This window comes from Girardinichthys multiradiatus, chromosome 7, assembly GCF_021462225.1.
Source record: "Girardinichthys multiradiatus isolate DD_20200921_A chromosome 7, DD_fGirMul_XY1, whole genome shotgun sequence".
In the NCBI taxonomy this organism is placed as follows: Eukaryota; Metazoa; Chordata; class Actinopteri; order Cyprinodontiformes; family Goodeidae; genus Girardinichthys; species Girardinichthys multiradiatus.
In genome coordinates this window covers 3,526,041-3,545,127 of record NC_061800.1, presented here as the reverse complement: position 1 = coordinate 3,545,127, position 19,087 = coordinate 3,526,041, and the positions used below count along the sequence as shown (strand labels likewise).

Below are 19,087 nucleotides of genomic sequence, written 5' to 3'. Positions count from 1 at the left end.
CCTTGAAATAGCACCTCTCTTCAGTTTGTTAGGAACAGATCATCCCAATCAGTTCTTTGTGGTTCATTGGGAAAAGATGGAAAAGTTTCTCGGATAAAGTTGTGTGTTTGCAAATATTTAAATAAATCTTTGTTCTCTATGTTAAAAAATTGTTGGAGCTGTTGAAATGTAGGAAAAGTATTATCAATAAGCAAATCTTTAATTGTGTGTACCCCTTTAAGATTCCACCTTTGAAATGATAATCCTGAAAACATTGCATATGCTTGATTATGGGTTAATGGCAATGAATTTGAACAGTGATTCCAATGAAAATGTGAATTAGATACTACAGGATTTTTTCATTTGTATTTTCCTAGTTCTGAGTTTGAGTAAACCAAAGACTTCGGTGTATTAGGAAGGAAAGTTTTACTTTCCATCCGTTCCCAATCAGGTCTATGTGCTCCACTCCAAAATGACATACAACGTATATTACAGGACCAGTAATACAACCGAAAATAGGGTAGTCCCATTCCCCCCCCCATAATTTTAGGTCTTTCTAGTAAAGTTTTTTTTTTTTAAATCCTGGGTGTCTTTTTATTCCAAATAAATTGGGAGATAAGGGAATCCAGTTTCTTGAAAAATGTTTGTTATTAAGGTAGGGATGCATTGAAACAAAAATAAAAATTTTGTTAAAATGGTCATCCTGATTATATTTATTCGTCCAGCAAGTGAGATGGGTAAATTAGACCATTTTGCCAAATTCTTTTCAGTTTGTTGGAACAAAGTAGTGAAATTATGCTTGAAGAGGCCAGATAATTTTGGGTCACATTTATGCCAAGATAAACTATTTGAAATGGTAAAAGGAAAAGGAATCAAAATGTTTTTGTTTTGCTTTGATATGACATTAATTGGAAACGTTATGCTTTTTGTTAGGTTAACTTTAATGCCTGAGACTTTACCAAATTCAGTCAATACAGTCATAATCTTTGACAATGACATTGCACGATCTGTAAGCCGTTTTATACACCGAGAGAGTTTTCCTCGTTTATAAGAATCGGCTCATATTTTCCACCGCATGGCTGCACTTCTGCCGCGGAAAAACATCTTGCTGAGCTGCTTACAGACCTGGAGAAAAAATACACGGACTCTTTCATCATAATACTGGGAGATTTTAACAGCGCAACCTCTCAAATGAACTCCCCAAATACAGACAGCATATTAAGTGTCCCACCAGAGACAAAAAACCACTGGACCATTGTTCTTTAAAGGACTCATATCATGCTGTTACCAGGGCTGCTCTGGGTTTTTCGGATCATTATCTAATCCACCTCATCCCAACCTACAGACAGAGACTAAGAGCTTCCAAACCCAAGGTTCACACTGTTAAGAAGTGGACTGAGGAATCAAAGCAGATGCTACAGGCCTGCTTTGAATGCACAAACTGGACTGTTTTTGAAACCTCAGCCACTGACTTAAACCAACTAACTGATGTGGTGACATCATACATCAGTTTCTGTGAGGACATATGTGTGCAGACCAAGACCTTCTGCACCTTTGGGAACAATAAGCCATGGTTTACTCCACACCTCAGGAATCTGCGCAGGGAAAAGGAAGAAGCTCACAGCAGTGGAGATCGGGCGCGGTACAGGCAGGCCAGGAACAAACTAACAAAAGAGATCAAAGCAGCTAAGAGAAGCTACAGTGAGAAGCTTAAGAACAGCCTTTCTACTGGTGACACTTCAGCTGTATGGACTGGTCTGAGAAACCTGACTGCCTACATGAGCCCCTCCACCCATCCTGAACAGAGTCGTCTCCTGGCCAACCGTCTGAATGGCTTCTACTGCAGACATGACAAGAAGCCATTCACACCTCAAATCATCCCCTCTACATCCCATTCAGGAACAAATTCCTCCCATAAAGCAACCAACCCCCCACCATCAGATACTCTGCCTGCACTAAAGATCTCCGAGGAAGAGGTAAACAGGCTCTTTCAGCGCATGAAAACAAAGAAAGCTGGAGGACCTGATAACGTCTCCCCATCATGCCTGAAAGCCTGCGCACATCAACTCGCTCTGATCTTCATAAGGATCTTCAACAAGTCACTGGAGAAATGTGAGGTCCCCTCCTGCCTCAAACGATCCACCATCATCCCGATTCCCAAGAAACCCACCATCGTAGGATTAAATGACTACAGGCCTGTAGCCCTGACGTCTGTGATCATGAAGTCCTTTGAGCGGCTGGTGTTGAAGCACCACAGGCCCCCTGCTGGACCCCCTGCAATTTGCTTACCGAGCAAACAGGTCGGCAGATGATGCTGTTAACTTAGGTCTACACTTCATCCTGCAACACCTCGACCACCCAGGACGTACGCCAGGATCCTGTTTGTAGACTTCAGCTCGGCCTTCAACACTATCATACCAGACATCCTCCACCAGAAGCTCACACAGCTCAACGTCCCAGCCTCCACCTGTCAGTGGATCAACAGCTTCCTGACAGACCGACAGCAGCAGGTGAGACTGGGGAGCATCTTCTCCTGATCCAGATCAATAAGTACTGGTGCCCCCCAGGGGTGTGTTCTATCCCCACTCCTCTTCTCTCTGTACACAAATGACTGCACCTCATCGGACACGTCCGTGAAACTCCTTAAGTTTGCAGACGACACCACTGTCATTGGACTGATCCAGGACGGTGATGAGTCTGCATACAGACAGCAGGTGGATCGGCTGGTACACTGGTGCGGTCAGAACTACCTTGAACTGAACCCACTCAAGACTGTGGAAATGGTGGTGGACTTTCGGAGAACACCACCCCCATACACCCCCCTCACCATCCTCACTGTATCGGCCATGGACCACTTCAGGTTCTTAGGAACCACCATCTCTGAGGACCTGAGATGGTCTTCACACATAGACACTGTTTAAAAGAAGGCCCAGCAGAGACTGTACTTCCTGAGGCAACTCAAGAAGTTCAACCTTCCACAGGAGCTGCTGGTCATCTTCTACACTGCCATCATTCAGTCTGTCCTGTCTTCATCCATCTCAGTGTGGTTTGGCTCATCCACAAAACAGGACAGGTCCAGACTGCAACGAATAATCAGGACTGCAGAGAGAATCATCGGGGCTGACCTTCCCTCCATCCAGGACTTATACAGGTCCAGGGTCAAGAAAAGAGCTGCCAAAATCTCTGCCGACCCCACACACCCTGCACATAAACTGTTTAGAGTTTTACCTTCAGGCCGCCGCTACAGAGCACTGTTTACTAAAACCAGCCGCCACAGAGACAGTTTCTTAACCCAGGCTGTTTCTCTGATGAACATTCAATAGAGTACAGAACAACAGCATACAGATGTTGCAAATGCACCTTTTTTATTAGATATGTGTATATTGTACATTGTAAATTGTAAATTTGTATATTCTGTAATGCAGAATATTGCATTGTACATTGTATATTGTACATTGTAAATTTGTATATTCTGTAATGCAAAAACAGAACAAAAGAGCAAAGTGTACCGGAGGCAAATTCCTTGTTGGTATGTACAAACTTGGCAATAAAGCTGATTCTGATTCTGAGATATATAACAGCAAATTGTCTGTGTAGAGAGATACTTTGTGTTCCACACCCCCTCTTTTTATTCTTTTATAATCATTTAGAGAGCATAATAAGATAGCCAAGGGTTATATAGTAAGCTCAAATAACAATGGGGACAAAGGACACCCTTGTCTTGTAGAGCGGTGGAGAAAAAAAGGGCCAGAGTTTATTTGGTTTGTCTGAACTGAAGCTTGAGGCATAGCGTAAAATAGCTTAACAAGAGATATGTAGTTAGGGCCAAGTCCAAACTTCGATAGGACAGAGAAGAGAAAATCCCACTTGACCCTGTCGAAGGCCTTTTCAGCTAGTGAAAGAAACATTTCAGACTGGTCATTCATATCACCAGTGCAAATAATATGAAATAGCCTTCTAATATAAAAAAAAAACAATTATTGCCTGCCTTTCACAAATCCCATTTGGTCCTGGGACACAACCGTTGGAAGAACCAACTCTAATCTTATTGCCAAAATCTTTGCTAATATTTTATTATCTACATTCAACAGACGTATTGGTATGTTTGAGCCTGGCTCTAGAGGGTCCTTACCAGGCTTATGGATTAAAGAGATAGTAGCCTTATACATTGTTAATGGTAGACATCCTTTACTTAGTTCCTCATTATACACATCTAAAAGGACAGGTGAAATTTGATCTCCAAAGGCTTCATAAAATTTGTCCCTGTACCCGTCTGGGCCAGGGCTTTTTGAACATTGCATATAATAGCCTGTTTTACTTCATCTAGTGTTAATTGTTGCTCCAACAATGTCTTATGCGCAAGACTTGTAGACGGTATTTGGAGATTACCAAAAAAGTTGTCAATTATAATTGGATCATTTTTAGACTCCAAAGAGTAAAGTTTTGTATAATAGTCTTGAAATATATTATTAATTTCCTTTGGGTCTGTAGTTGCCAGTCCTGCCCAAATTCTTATTTCTGTAATCAATTGTGACGCTGCAGCGTTTTTAATTTGTCGTGCTAACAGTCTGTCTGTCCCTTCTCCGTGCTCATAATACAGGTCCTTCTCAAAAAATTAGCATATTGTGATAAAGTTCATTATTTTCCATAATGTAATGATGAAAATTTAACATTCATATATTTTAGATTCATTGCACACTAACTGAAATATTTCAGGTCTTTTATTGTCTTAATATGGATGATTTTGGCATACAGCTCATGAAAACCCAAAATTCCTATCTCACAAAATTAGCATATCATTAAAAGGGTCTCTAAACGAGCTATGAACCTAATCATGTGAATCAACGAGTTAACTCTAAACACCTGCAAAAGATTCCTGAGGCCTTTAAAACTCCCAGCTTGGTTCATCACTCAAAACCCCAATCATGGGTAAGACTGGGTAAGACACAGAAAGAAATTTCTGAACGAATAGGCTGTTCCCAGAGTGCTGTATCAAGGCACCTCAGTGGGAAGTCTGTGGGAAGGAAAAAGTGTGGCAGAAAACGCTGCACAACGAGAAGAGGTGACCGGACCCTGAGGAAGATTGTGGAGAAGGGCCGATTCCAGACCTTGGGGGACATGCGGAAGCAGTGGACTGAGTCTGGAGTAGAAACATCCAGAGCCACCGTGCACAGGCGTGTGCAGGAAATGGGCTACAGGTGCCGCATTCCCCAGGTCAAGCCACGTTTGAACCAGAAACAGCGGCAGAAGTGCCTGACCTGGGCTACAGAGAAGCAGCACTGGACTGTTGCTCAGTGGTCCAAAGTACTTTTTGCGGATGAAAGCAAATTTCAAGGTGCCAGAGTCTGGAGGAAGACTGGGGAGATGGAAATGCCAAAATGCCAGAAGTCCAGTGTCAAGTACCCACAGTCAGTGATGGTCTGGGGTGCCGTGTCAGCTGCTGGTGTTGGTCCACTGTGTTTTATCAAGGGCAGGGTCAATGCAGCTAGCTATCAGGAGATTTTGGAGCACTTCATGCTTCCATCTGCTGAAAAGCTTTATGGAGATGAAGATTTCATTTTTCAGCACGACCTGGCACCTGCTCACAGTGCCAAAACCACAGGTAAATGATTTACTGACCATGGTATCACTGTGCTCAATTGGCCTGCCAACTCTCCTGACATGAACCCCATAGAGAATCTGTGGGATATTGTGAAGAGAACGTTGAGAGACTCAAGACCCAACACTCTGGATGAGCTAAAGGCCGCTATCGAAGCATCCTGGTCCTCCATAAGACCTCAGCAGTGCCACAGGCTGATTGCCTCCATGCCACGCCGCATTGAAGCAGTCATTTCTGCCAAAGGATTCCCGACCAAGTATTGAGTGCATAACTGTACATGATTATTTGAAGGTTGACGTTTTTTGTATTAAAAACACTTTTCTTTTATTGGTCGGATGAAATATGCTAATTTTGTGAGATAGGAATTTTGGGTTTTCATGAGCTGTATGCCACAATCATCCGTATTAAGACAATAAAAGACCTAAAATATTTCAGTTAGTGTACAATGAATCTAAAATATATGAATGTTAAATTTTCATCATGACATTATGGAAAATAATGAACTTTATCACAATATGCTAATTTTTTGAGAAGGACCTGTAGTAGATTGAATTCAGCTTGGAGTGAGACCTTTCTTTTATAAAGTTCTGACAAAGGCAAAGTTGCATATTTTCTATCTATTTCTAAAAGTTTTGCTGTGATTTTTGATTCCGTTTCCCGTTGTTGCTTATTCCTATGACAATTTAATGAGATAATCTGACCCCTCAAATATGCTTTTAATGTGTCCCATAATATGGATCTCGGTGTGTATTTCCTCAACTTATTGTCTGACAGCAAACTGTTATTGAATCGCCTTTTCCGTGCAGTTGATCTATATCCAATTACTAACTGAAATAATACTGGACTATGATCGGATAGTACTATGGCCTTATAGTCACAACTCTGAATCCGTGTTAAACATTTGTAATCTACTAAGAAAAAATATATTCTAGAGTACAAATGTTGGACAGGGGAAAAATAAGAAAACTGCCTAACATTGGGAGATAAAACTCAAAATGGATCTATAAACTTGTATATATTGATAAATGCATGAATACGTTTTGCAGATTTAGACATAATCGCTGATTTTTGGGAAGACTGCGATCCAAGACGAGATTATAATCACCTCCAATTATTAGTGGTGGGAGTCCATGTTTGGTAAAGCAGTTAAAAAGGATTTAATGAAACAAACATCAACATTAGGGGCATAAATGTTAGCAAGTGTGACTGAGAAACTTGGTTAGAGAGTCTCAAAACAAAAACAGTAATCTACCCCCAATCCACAGAGATATGTGAACATCTGACTTACCTCTGACTTTCCACTAAGCTTCTACAATGTTATTTCCAGCATTCTCAGACAGCTGATTGATTTTTATATTAGTAAACTCACTGCTGACATTCAGTTTAGGCTTCCCAGTAATTAAATTTAAAATAACTCTAAAATTAGAATAGATTGTGTATGTTAATTTCGAAATTAGTAATACGAAATTTACTCAAAAGGCCTTTCATTCCTTTGACTCAGTAAAGGAGTAATGGTAAGAAGAAAAAAAATTGACAATGACATATTATTCTAGTTTACCTGGTTACCAGCTTAATTTTCCAGTATATTGTAATCGACTGTATCAAATGCAGCTCTGAGATCTAACAGTACAAGTACTGACACAAGTTCATTATCAGAAACACAGACATGTTATGATACATACATTACATGTTGTGAGTGCAGGAGCACCGTGAAAAATAATACAAAACCTGAAAAACTTTCTGATAACGTACTATCCAATCACAGGAAATGTGCCTTGTTGCGGAACGATGTCTGAAACACATCAAGAAACGGCTTGCATGTCAGGAAAAATTTTCCAAACGCTGTGTGTCCTTCCTCCAGCACAAGAAGCATCCACAAAACGCAACACATCAGCCAAATTCATGTAGCTAAGCTATGTTATGCTACAAAACTTTGTAAGGAATATATGATTATTGATTAATTAATATTCATCAAGAATCATAATTTAAAATAATAATTTGAAAAATATTAATTTCTTAACCAAAGATCATCACTTACGAATAAAAATCAGAGATATCCTCTGGTGTTGTGATTATGGGCTCAAAGCTCTTTAATAATTACAAATTATTAACCAAAACCACAAACTGTCACTGTTTATTCAACCGCTTCACCGAAGGTGGGGGAACTTCGACCTTGTTTTGACAGATAAATCTCTTTTGCACGAAATAAACACAAACGCTTCTCTTAATTATATATATGAAGATTTATTGAAGCCAAATAATCCTGATATACCATTATTCTGGTCCAAAAACCATCACCTAACTAACAAGCACCGTTCTACACAAAGGGAATAACAATGACTACCTAACGATAATAATAAAAGAAATATATATATATACATTTAGTGTCTATGAAGATCAAACCAGCAGTTTATGGACAAATTGTGTAATTTGGGTTAAATGGGAAGAAGTCCTCCTGTCGTGTTGATGTCTCGATCGCAGCAATCAGCTGATAAAACGGTGGGGCCACGCCCCTTTAGCCACTATCAGCTGAACATCCCAAATCTTGACAAAAGGGTCATAAACTCTTGAGGCGGGAACCCAGTGGAAAATTTCCAGCAATAAAACTGGAACAAAGAGTGGTTGGGCGAGGCCCAGACCGCAGCTGCCTTGAATGAAAAACTTTTAAAAGTCCAACTTCTAACTCCTGGCTGATTTGGCATCAGCCGGACAAACATTAACCACGATTCCGCTGCAAATCAAAACACAGCTCAGCATAACATAACTCAATCAGTATTGCATGCAACAAGTTAATACCTGAGATTAACTACTGGTGATCCTACATCACCTTAACTGCCTCATCCTGCCCAGACCTCTAAATGCACCTATCCGGTTTACTATGAAAAGAACGAAATTACTTTGAAGTTGATTTCTTCTCCACAAGTTGCGGATGGGATCAGGTCTGAAGAAAAAGAGGGGGGGTGGGGGGGATCACGCGTCCGTGATCGAATTAAGAAAAAAACGGTAACTTCTCTTCCGTCCAGGAGGGGAAAGGATGAAGAACCTTTAGTCGACTGCATACACAAGGAGGAAACTCATCTCCTTGGACATAGAACCTCTGTAGGTTTTTTACCTGCGCTAGTGGCACGGTCTTCGATCGGCAAATAAATCCTCTGATCTTGTATCAGACAGATTTCCAGCTTTCAAGCTCTTCCGGGAATGGCCTTGTGGAGCAAAAGTTCGCCTGCGAGCTCTTGTCTCTCCAGAAATGCGCCTCCTATACGCTGTCCTGCGACAGGCGGAAATGGCCCCGAGACTATGCATCTCAGCCGGTTTATACTTCCAGTGACGTCAGAGCTGCGACGTCTGTTGAGCTGCGTGCGTCAAAATGTGCAACCAAATGGATGGCCCCAACAACTTTCTACACATCGGTGTATTTTTGCTATGGTGATCTAGTAATATACCTCAACACAATATATTGAGACGTTTATGGTCCATGTTATTCCAATGTGTTAATTTTTTAAGTAGAAATAACTAACATAACTAGTCATTTTATTGTATTTTTTCACTTTTTGACCTCACTGCTTCGGCGTTGTTATTAGCATGTCTGAAAAATAAGTACGATAGATTACCTTTCTTCACTTACATTTTAAATCTGTACTTTTTTACCCACAAATTTGTACATGTAGGCTTCATAATACAAACTGACTACCTTAAAAATATAATTTTGAAAATTAACTTGATGACTGATAATTGTGTTACCTTCATTCTGTGCTTCTTTGTGCCATTTCATACAGGTTAGCTCTTTATATATACCTCGGTGAAAAACAGAGGACATAAAACCAACCAATCACTGTTTGTGAGCACGGAACGCCTACAGGTTTAGAAACGCCCACTTCTATGGGGGAAATTTACTGCCAAAAATCAAGAGCACATACTTTCAATTTGAGAGCAGGATTTCACGCTTGCACTCAAACTTAGTAATGCCTGCACTGAAAACTTCTGCTTTCTTTCAAATATACTCTGTTCTCTCTCAAATCTTTGTTTCTGCGCTCTAATCTAATGCTTCTTGCATAGATAATTTCTCCTCCTGCTTGCTTCATCCTACATGCTCTCTGCTCGGATCAAAACTGCGCTCTCAAGTTTCTTCCCTGCTCGCAAAATCTTTTTGCTGACTCTCGGATTAAAGTCGTTTCATCTCCTAGCAACCATGTCAGCCAATAGAATGACAGTGTGCAACTGCTAGGTCACAGGCATAGTTGGATGATGGCAACAAGGCACAAATTGAAAATATGTGCTCTTGATTTTTGGTGGTAAATTTCCCCCATAACTTTCAGTCTGCAGAGAACCCCTTCTCAATTTCAGTGGCAGAGCGAAAGTACACACCGCTCTGATTACTTCTTGGCCTGTTCTCTGAGAGAAAAAGAGACACACCTTGCTTCCCTCCCGCTCACAGTGAGACGAAGACTTACTTTCAAAGTGCAGATACAGCTAAATTAGGCAGTTAAAATTACATTAAAAGTGAAAAACGTTTCCTTGTTGCTGTTGCCACTCATTCTGTTGCTCTCTGCCAGGGAGGAGGCAGCAATGCATGCGCTTCACGTGATCTCAAGGCATGCCTGCTGAATGCAACTAATGGATCGGCGAGCGTATGCACATACAGGCCGATGCTGATACAAGAAAAAAGACTGAAGTCTGACATAAATCTGTATATGAATCTATTTCCTCACAGCTTATCTGTTTTTACTTGATTCTGTGTGCCCTCTCAGATGCACTGCCTCTGTTGGCTGGCGCCCTGCCCTCCAGTGCAGCCATGCATTCTAGTGTCCTGCCCCGCCAGGCGGTGCGGCCCTGGACCAAAGACCTGAGTCTTTATGAAGAATACAAACTGCGGCGGAATGAGCTGCGAAGGAGAAACCTGAACAGACGCAGGGAGCTGGAGAAAAGTCTGCCTCAGCCGCTTCTGGCAGATCTGGTCAGTTTACTTTGAAATCTTTGGAGCAAATACTATTATAATGCTTTGGAAATGTGTTGGAATGGATTATAATGATGATGTCATGTTAAAGGTGCGTGAGCGTCGAGAGAAGACCAGACTGAGAGTAGCAAGATGGAGAGCAAAGAGGAAACTCCAGGCCTGTCTGAACCAGACTCAGGTCAGAGGTGACATGCTGGGTTTGAGCAGGCTTCTTTCAGTATTGAAACATCAGAGTTCCTACACAGCTTTTATAAATATGGACTTCTTTATACAATTTCCAGATCTGGATGTGTATAGAAAAATATTTCCACTCACAGTTTTGAATCTAATTGATAATTTAGCCAACATGATATCCCAGCTTACTTTTTCCTAACCTTTAAGCGGACTAGTTTAAACACTTTACCCATCTTTACACTGTAACTGTTGTCTGTGGCTGGATGTGGACTTTTTCAACACATTGCCCACTAGTCATCATGTTCACCTGTTCATCATGTGATGAAGAGTGTTTTGACCCTCAGCCTCAGTGTGCCAGGTGAACCAGGTCAAGGTTAAATGAGGCCCTTTTAAAGGATTTACTGAGAGAACATCAGATTGAAGATGATGTTTAGAATTTACTTTTTCTTTGTAAATAGATAGGAAAAATTGCCTAAAAACTAAAACTATCTTTTTTAAGATTTCTTGGCCATCAGTAGCTGTTACAAGAATGTGAGGGGCAGACTCTTTTTCCTGCAGGAAAAATTAGAAAAAACTGTAAAATGTGTTGAGGCTATGGGCACTGCTGATTTTTCTCTTTAAAAAAACGTTCAGGCGCCCATCTCGGCACCGGTACGTTGGGGTTCACCCCGGTGAACGAGGGGGTATCTTCCTTCCGCCTGCGGGTCAGGGGACAGGTTCTGACTGTTTGTGCTTATGCATCAAGCAGCAGTTCAGACTACCCACCCTTTTTGGAGTCGTTGGAGAGTGCCCCAATGGGTGACTCCCTTGTTCTGCTGGGGGACGTCAATGCTCACCTTGGCAATGACAGTGAGATCTGGAGGGGTGTGGTTGGGAGGAATGGCCCTCCTGTTCTTAACCCGAGTGGTGTTTTGTTATTGGACTTCTGTGTTCGTCATGGATTGTCCATAACTAACACCATGTTCAAGCATAAGGGTGTCCATATGTGGTCTTGGCACCAGGCACCAGGACACCCTAGGCCGCAGTTTGATGATCGACTTTGTTGTCGTGTCATCTGATCTGCAGCCGCATGTTTTGGACTCTCAGGTGAAGAGGGGAGCGGAGCTTTCCACTGACCACTACCTGGTGGTGAGCTGGCTCCGATGGTGGGGGAGGATGCCGGTCAGACCTGGCAGACCCAAACGAATCTTAAGGGTCTGCTGTGAATGCCTGGCAGAGTCTCCCATAAGGCGGAGCTTCAACTCCCACCTCCGGGAGAGCTTCAAACACGTTCCGGGGGAGGTGGGGGACATTGAGTCTGAGTGGGCCATGTTCTGTGCCTCTATTGGTCGCAAGGTTGTTGGTGCCTGTCGCGGGGGGGGGGGCGTGGGGGGGTACACCACAAACACAATGGGGCGGGTGTGCTGTCGACCTCAACTCGGGACATTGTGGGTCGGTTGGTGGGCGGAGTACTTCGAAAACCTCCTCAATCCCACCGGCACGCCTTCCACCTAGGAAGCGGAGCCTGGGGACCTTGGGGCAGGCTCTCCAATCTCTGGTGCTTAAGTCACCGAGGTGATTAAAAAGCTCCTTGGTGGTAAGGCCCCGGGGGTGGATTAGATTCGCCCAGCAAGGTCCTGGAGGGTGCACGGGTGTTCGCCCAACCAGTCTACATGTGTTTTGTGAACTTGGAGAAGGCGTTTGACCGTATCCCTCCGGGAACCCTGTGTGGGTTACTCCGGGAGCATGGGGTACCAGGCCCTTTGATACGAGCTGTTAGGTCCCTGTAGACCGGTGTCAGAGCTTGGTCTGCATTGCCGGCAGTAAGTCGGACTTGTTTCCGGTGTGGGTTGGACTTCGCCAAGATTGCCCTTTTTCACAGACAAAAAGCAACACATCGTGTCCCAGAAAAAGAAATTCAAGAACAGATGAAAAAACAAAGTCACTTACATTGATCAGTATGGAAAAAGTTACAAAGCAATTTCAAAGGTTTTGGGGGTCCAGTGAACCAATGTCAGTCTTTTCCAAAAATGGAGAAACATGGAACAGAGGTGAACCTTGTAGATGACCTACCAACATTACTCCAAGGGTGGATAAACAAATCATCCAGGAGGTCACAAAAGAACCAAGATAAACATCTAAAGCATTGCAGACCTCGTGGTCAGAATTCATGATTCCACAACAAGAAAGGGACTGGAAAAAAAATGGCCACCATGGGAGAATTCCAAAGCCAAATCCACTGCTGACCAAAGAGAACACAAAGACCTGACTAACATTTGCGAAGAACCATCTTAATCATCCTCAAGACCTTTGGAAGATGTGTGTCCAGTTACATCTGGTGAAAAATGTTGACAGTATTTCAGAAAAAGCACATTAAACTGAAAGTCAGACATAATGGCGGTGGTGTGATGATTTTGGGCTGCTTTGCTCCGTCAGGATCTGGATGACTTGTGCTAATTGGTGGAACCGTGAATTCTGTTATCTAATAGAAAATTCTGAAGAAGAATGTCCAGCCTTTAGTTTGTCTCCTAAAACTCGAGCTCACAGGGATTATGCAGCAGGACAATTATCCAAAGCAAACCCGCAGGTTTAGCTAGTGGCAATGTCTGGATCTAAATCACAGTGCTCAGGCCTTAGAAAACACTGTTTACTCTTAAACCCCATTCAGTGTTACTAAATTTAAACAATTCTGGTTCTCGGCTTGCCTGGGAACACCTTGGGATTCCCCCAGACAAGTTGGTCCAAGGGGCTGGGGAGAGGGAAGTCCAGGTATATCTGCTTAGGCTGATGCCCCTGCGAGCCAACCCCGGATAAGCGGAAGACGATAATGGATGGATGGATGGAAGGAAGGAAGGAAAGAAAGAGGGAGGGAGGGAGGGAGGGAGAGAGAGAGAAAGAAAGAAAGAAAGAAAGAAAGAAAAGTCAAATGAAGTTTTGTTTCACTGTCAGGCTCACGGGGACGCTGCAGTTCTCGCTCAGGCTTGTGATCCTGTCAGTAGTCAGCGTCAGCAGCACAGAAGTCCTTGTGGTAAGACAAGACACGCTTACGCATTGAGTTTGGAAATATACTCTAATTATTGCAGATACAGAACAAAGTAAGATTCTCCTTGTAATGTAGAGTATTGGCCAGATATTTTAGATGATTATCATTTGTTGTCAGTGACATTCCTATTCTGATGCCAAAAGCTGAATTCTAAATACAGACAGGATTTATTGCACAGATCCATGACAATCATCTCATTTTTAAAGTGTTTATTTTCTGCTGGTTGAACCTCTGCTTGGACAGTTTCCAGCACAAATCATGTCTCCATGGCAACATGTGAATTAATCCTAATACAGCTCTTTTATCCACTGTTCTATTTTATCAGATAGTATATGTGGTATCCAACAAACATTTTGGTGTCAAGGCAATGCAGCTCTAAACAGCAACATCCTGTTTTACTTATCAAAAGGAAAATGAAAAGAAAACCTGAGTCTGTAGTCGACATAAACATACACTGACACTGAACTGAAATAAGTGACCTGCACTGATTCTCATCGTAGAGCAGCAACACACTGTCTACAGCTGACTCGCACACTTCACCACATAGCATGAGAATGACCTGACTGAGCAGCATTTCCTATGAAACACATCCTACATGGCTATTTACACAGAAACCGATGTTTAAATTGCAAAAGGCAGTAGAAGGTGGCCCGTCTCCTATCATATTACTGCCAAGGGTTCAGAAACAAAGTTCAGAAACATTTGGCCTTTGTTGTTTAGCATTTTCCTGGTTTGTATAGACATGGGGAAAAGGAAATATGCTTCTAAATTCTAATAATAATTCTAAATTCAGACAAGACAGAAGTTGTCATCTTTGGACCGGAGTCTTTAAAAAAGAAACTGCTTAGTCAATCACTTAACCTGGATGGCATTAAATTGACCTCCGATAATAAAGTAAAAAAACTTGGTGTTATTTTTGACCAGGACATGTCATTAAATCCCATATTAAACAGGTTTCTAGGATTCCCTTCTTTCACCTCCAGAACATTGCCAAAATTACAAATATCCTATCCTGGAGTGACGCTGAAAAACTAGTCCATGCATTTGTTACTTCAAGGCTGGACTATTGTAATTCTTTACTATCAGGATGTCCACAAAATGCAGTTAAAAGCCTTCAGCTGATTCAAAATGCTGCAACAAGAGTTTTGATGAAAATTAAAAAGACAGATCATATTTCTCCTATTTTAGCTTCCTTTCATTGGCTCCCTGTTAAATCCAGAATAGAATTTAAAATTCTCCTCCTCACACATAAAGCCCTTAATGATGTAGCTCCATCATACATCAGAGATCTCGTTGTTCCACATGTTCCTAACAGAGCACTTCGTTCTCAGACTGCAGGTTTACTGGTGGTTCCTAGAGTCTCTAGAAGTAGAATGGGAGGCAGATCCTTTAGTTATCTGGCTCCTCTCCTGTGGATCCAGCTCCCAGTTTTAGTCTATGAGGCAGACACCCTGCTTTTAAGGCTAGGCTTAAAACATTCATTTTTGATAAAGCTTATAGTTAGAGTGGCTTAGTTTATCAGGGATGGAGCCTTCCTCCCTCCCTGTTGGTTGGAGTAAGAGGGAGTCAGGTTTAGCCTAAACCGGTTCAGTTATGGTTGAGGTGCAAACACACCTCCATTTCTGCTACCTGTATGACCCCTTCTCTTTTCCAAAGGTTATCATCAGTCTGACAGAGAGAGGTATCCCCAATCCTTGTGGTTTATAGTATAACAATGACCATCAGTAGGACCCTTTGTGGGGTTCCTTGAGACGACATTGTTGTAAAAAGCGCTGCTTAACTAAATAATCTGAACTGAAACTATCTATGTAGTTATGCTACTATAGGCTTAGGCTGCTGGAGGACATAACGACCACTTTCACCCTCTTCGCTACATTCTCACACTACTCTCCAATTTTGCATTATTTGCTGTTATTTCAGCTTTTAACTTTGTTCTCTCTCTTTTCTCTTCCTAGAAGCTACACCTGTCCTGACTCTGTATCTACCAGTGACACCTATCTGGAGAGGGGCATCGTCCAAGCTTCTGCTGGCAACACCTTAATGCTCACCCTCTACCGATGATCCATATGGCCCTGTCTTTTAGTGTTTAACCCTTTCTCTCTCCTAGACATGGCGATTGACTGTATGTGCTCTATTTCAGACTCTATCCTTGAAAACTGGTTCAGAGTTTATCTGTTCTTTCTTCTTGGTGAAACGACTAAAGGAGCTACATCCACTAACATTTACTTTTCCTTCCTATAGAAAGTACTCCTGAATCAGTGCTTCTTTGTTCTCTTTGTGTCTCTGCTCTGTTCTCTCAAACCGCCAGTCGGTCGTGGCAGATGGCCGCTCACACTGAGCCTGGTTCTGCTGGAGGTTTCTTCCTGTTAAAAGGGAGTTTTTCCTCTCCACTGTCGCTACATGCATGCTCAGTATGAGGGATTGCTTCAAAGTCAACGCCAGTGACTGTCCACTGTCTCTACATGCTCATCCAGGAGGAGGGAATGCTGCAAGTCACTGACTGGATGCAATCTGCTTGGTTTCTTTAGACAGAAAAACGTTTTGAATAAATAACTAACTCTGACTGCACTGTTCAATGGTTATGATTAATTAGAATGTATGTACCTGACTTTTGTGAAGTGTCTTGAGACAACGTGTTGTGAATTGGCGCTATATAAATAAAACTGAATTGAATTGAAATTAGAATATGGCAAATATATTTTGAGTTTAGCTTAAGACACCAAGAATAAAAAACTGGAAAACGTCTTTATCACACTACCAAATTTAAAGTCACCCTGACATTGAGTTGTTTCATGTACTGATGAACATAGAGACAATAAAATGCAACAAGGCAAATGATTGGTGCTTAAAAGTCACGTGTTGTAAAAATCATCAGAAAAATCAAGGAAACAGTTTACGAGGTCTCTCCAGTGTGTACTAAGAATATGAAAAGCATTTCTGGCCAGGTTAACTACTTAAGTCTGGCAGTGTAAATAATCAAAGTAAGTTTTATTTAAATAACTTTTTATTTTTACTCATCTTTTATGACAGACAGCACATCATTTTTTTTCTTGAAACACTTTGGTTCTTCTGATTGTCATGAACTAAGAGGGTCTATCTGAAAAAGATAGACAGTCACCCAACATCCCAAGTGTCCTTGGGCATTATTGCTTTGCAGCACGAACTTAACAATGAACTTTTTTAATGTTTTCAATGGCAGTAAGTCGTGGATAAAATGAGAAAATATTAATATTATTCAAAGGCAGCAACCACATCACAAAAACCTTTTACCCCTTGCTGCCTGAATTTATTTACACTATATAAAGTCTGTTTTTGCTGTCAAGCAGATGGTCAGTCAGGTAAAAATGGTTAATTTGAATATTGCACATATAATAGATATAAATATAGTATGCAAATTTGTGAAATTCAGTATAATTGGCCTTACATCTGAGTGCTAGATGGCAGCAAAGTGCTTACAGCCCTCAGTGGGATACATAAACCATTTTGGCTGCATTAGGAGTAGAGGAGTAAAGTATTCTTTTATGCAAAAACTTTGTGAAGCACTAGACAACTATCACTTTCATTTTGTGTTTCAGTTTCCAGCATCCAGCAGAGACAGAACTCAGGTTCTCCTCACGCTAACAACTTCCTCAGCAATGTTTCTGCAAACATCCCCACCATTCTGCCAGCCGTCGCTTCCTCCTCCCTGATCCTCCGAGGCCCCAACATGGCCCCACATGAGCATGCTGTCACATCATCATCTTCCTCCTCCTATGACCGGGTCAGCCAATCACCGCGGAGCATCTTGCTGACGGATGTACATATATCACAGTAAACCTCATTTAAAAAACAGCACAGTCAGCATGCTAGCATGGAGTTTATTTCAGGCTTTATAGAAGGTTAGGCTGCAGAGCAAAATTACAAGCACCTTCACCACATCCAAAGGAAAGTAATAGGGCACCAATACTAAAATATGTTCAGCCAGAACCTGAAATTCAAAGCATGTGAAATAAATTGTTACACATAAAATGAACATGTTCATAATCATATGATAAGCAGATTAGCTGGTGCACAGGTGATTTCTGTATTATTCAGAAAGTAACACTAATGATGTTCTACATACTCATTGTTAATGTAATAAAAATACAATTCCAATAAATATTGTGTCCTCAAACTGTTTCCTGTCTGTGTTCACAGCATCAGGTAAAAAGCTTTTCCAATGCAAACCAGCACTATTCACTGCACTGTGGAGTTACAGTTTGTACAAAACACGCAGTCAGGACAAAGACAAAAAAGTAGGAATCACTTATTTTTGTCATGATTTCCTGACAGAAGATGTTCTGGGCCTGTATTCACAAAGATTCTGAGAGCTTCCATCTTAGCCTAGAAATTCTTGGCAAGTGAAACAAAGCTTAAGACTGGTTCTGTTCTCTGCTGAGCACGATTAAGCAAGGAGACAACAAGATTAGTGAGGAGGTGTGGGTGGTTGACCCCGTTGCTAGGTGTGAGGCTGCCTTCTAAGACCTGTGATTGGTTGTTAAAAGACTTTGAAAAAAAAAAAAAAAGCGCTCCTATTAATCAATGGAGAGAAATTAACCGATGATAGAATTTAGACTTAATTCATAAATTTGTAAATCATGATGATAAAACAAGATTAAATTGTCACACAGCATCAACATGTTTGAACATAGCGTATTTACGTGCTCGTCATTATATTGATTTGCTTATGTTTACTCGCCATGCTGGTCGTTATCATACTGTTATTAATTTCATATTAATATTAAAATTCTGCATTTAATGTGATCTTCTTGTATAACAAGGTTTAGTTTGATAAAATGACCAAAACAAAACAGAGAAAAAAGGTGGAGAAAACCAAAATGAACAGAGGAACAGAGCATTCCTCCATATGCTTTCAGCACCAGCCTGGAATGTGAGCAGCTCCAGTTCCTGCTGCAATCAGAAGCTAAGAGGAGGTTGTAGCACACCAGAGAATTTCCCAACATGACAGGAGGGTATAGATGACCATTTAGGCTTAGGTTACTGACATCATCATGAACAATACAGAAAATACTTATTCACCTCATGTACTTCGTATATAGTGCTAAGATTATTGTACTTTACCTTGTCTAGAGTTTGTGTGTGTATATATGTATATGTACAGGGGTTGGACAATGAAACTGAAACACCTGGTTTTAGACCACAATAATTTATTAGTATGGTGTAGGCCCTCCTTTTGCGGCCAATACAGCGTCAATTTGTCTTGGGAATGACATATACAAGTCCTGCACAGTGGTCAGAGGGATTTTAAGCCATTCTTCTTGCAGGATAGTAGCCAGGTCACTACGTGATACTGGTGGAGGAAAACGTTTCCTGACTCGCT

At 41.5% G+C, this 19,087-nt stretch overlaps 1 protein-coding gene across 4 annotated transcripts in view; it reads left to right on the top strand.

Annotated features, from left to right (window-relative positions):
• Window positions 1–17,881, top strand: part of si:ch211-67e16.4 — a 48,189-nt gene extending 30,308 nt beyond the window's left edge. For 3 of the 4 annotated variants that reach the window (XM_047370867.1, XM_047370868.1, XM_047370866.1), the window contains exons 7-10: window positions 10,327–10,532; window positions 10,624–10,710; window positions 13,635–13,713; window positions 17,304–17,881. In XM_047370867.1, the coding sequence (XP_047226823.1) occupies window positions 10,327–10,532; window positions 10,624–10,710; window positions 13,635–13,713; window positions 17,304–17,542 (611 nt within the window). In that variant the 3' untranslated portion in view covers window positions 17,543–17,881. The remainder of the gene's footprint in view (window positions 1–10,326; window positions 10,533–10,623; window positions 10,711–13,634; window positions 13,714–17,303) is intronic. The other variant, XM_047370869.1, reaches the window with a different exon arrangement.
• Window positions 17,882–19,087: the final 1,206 nt, after the last annotated feature.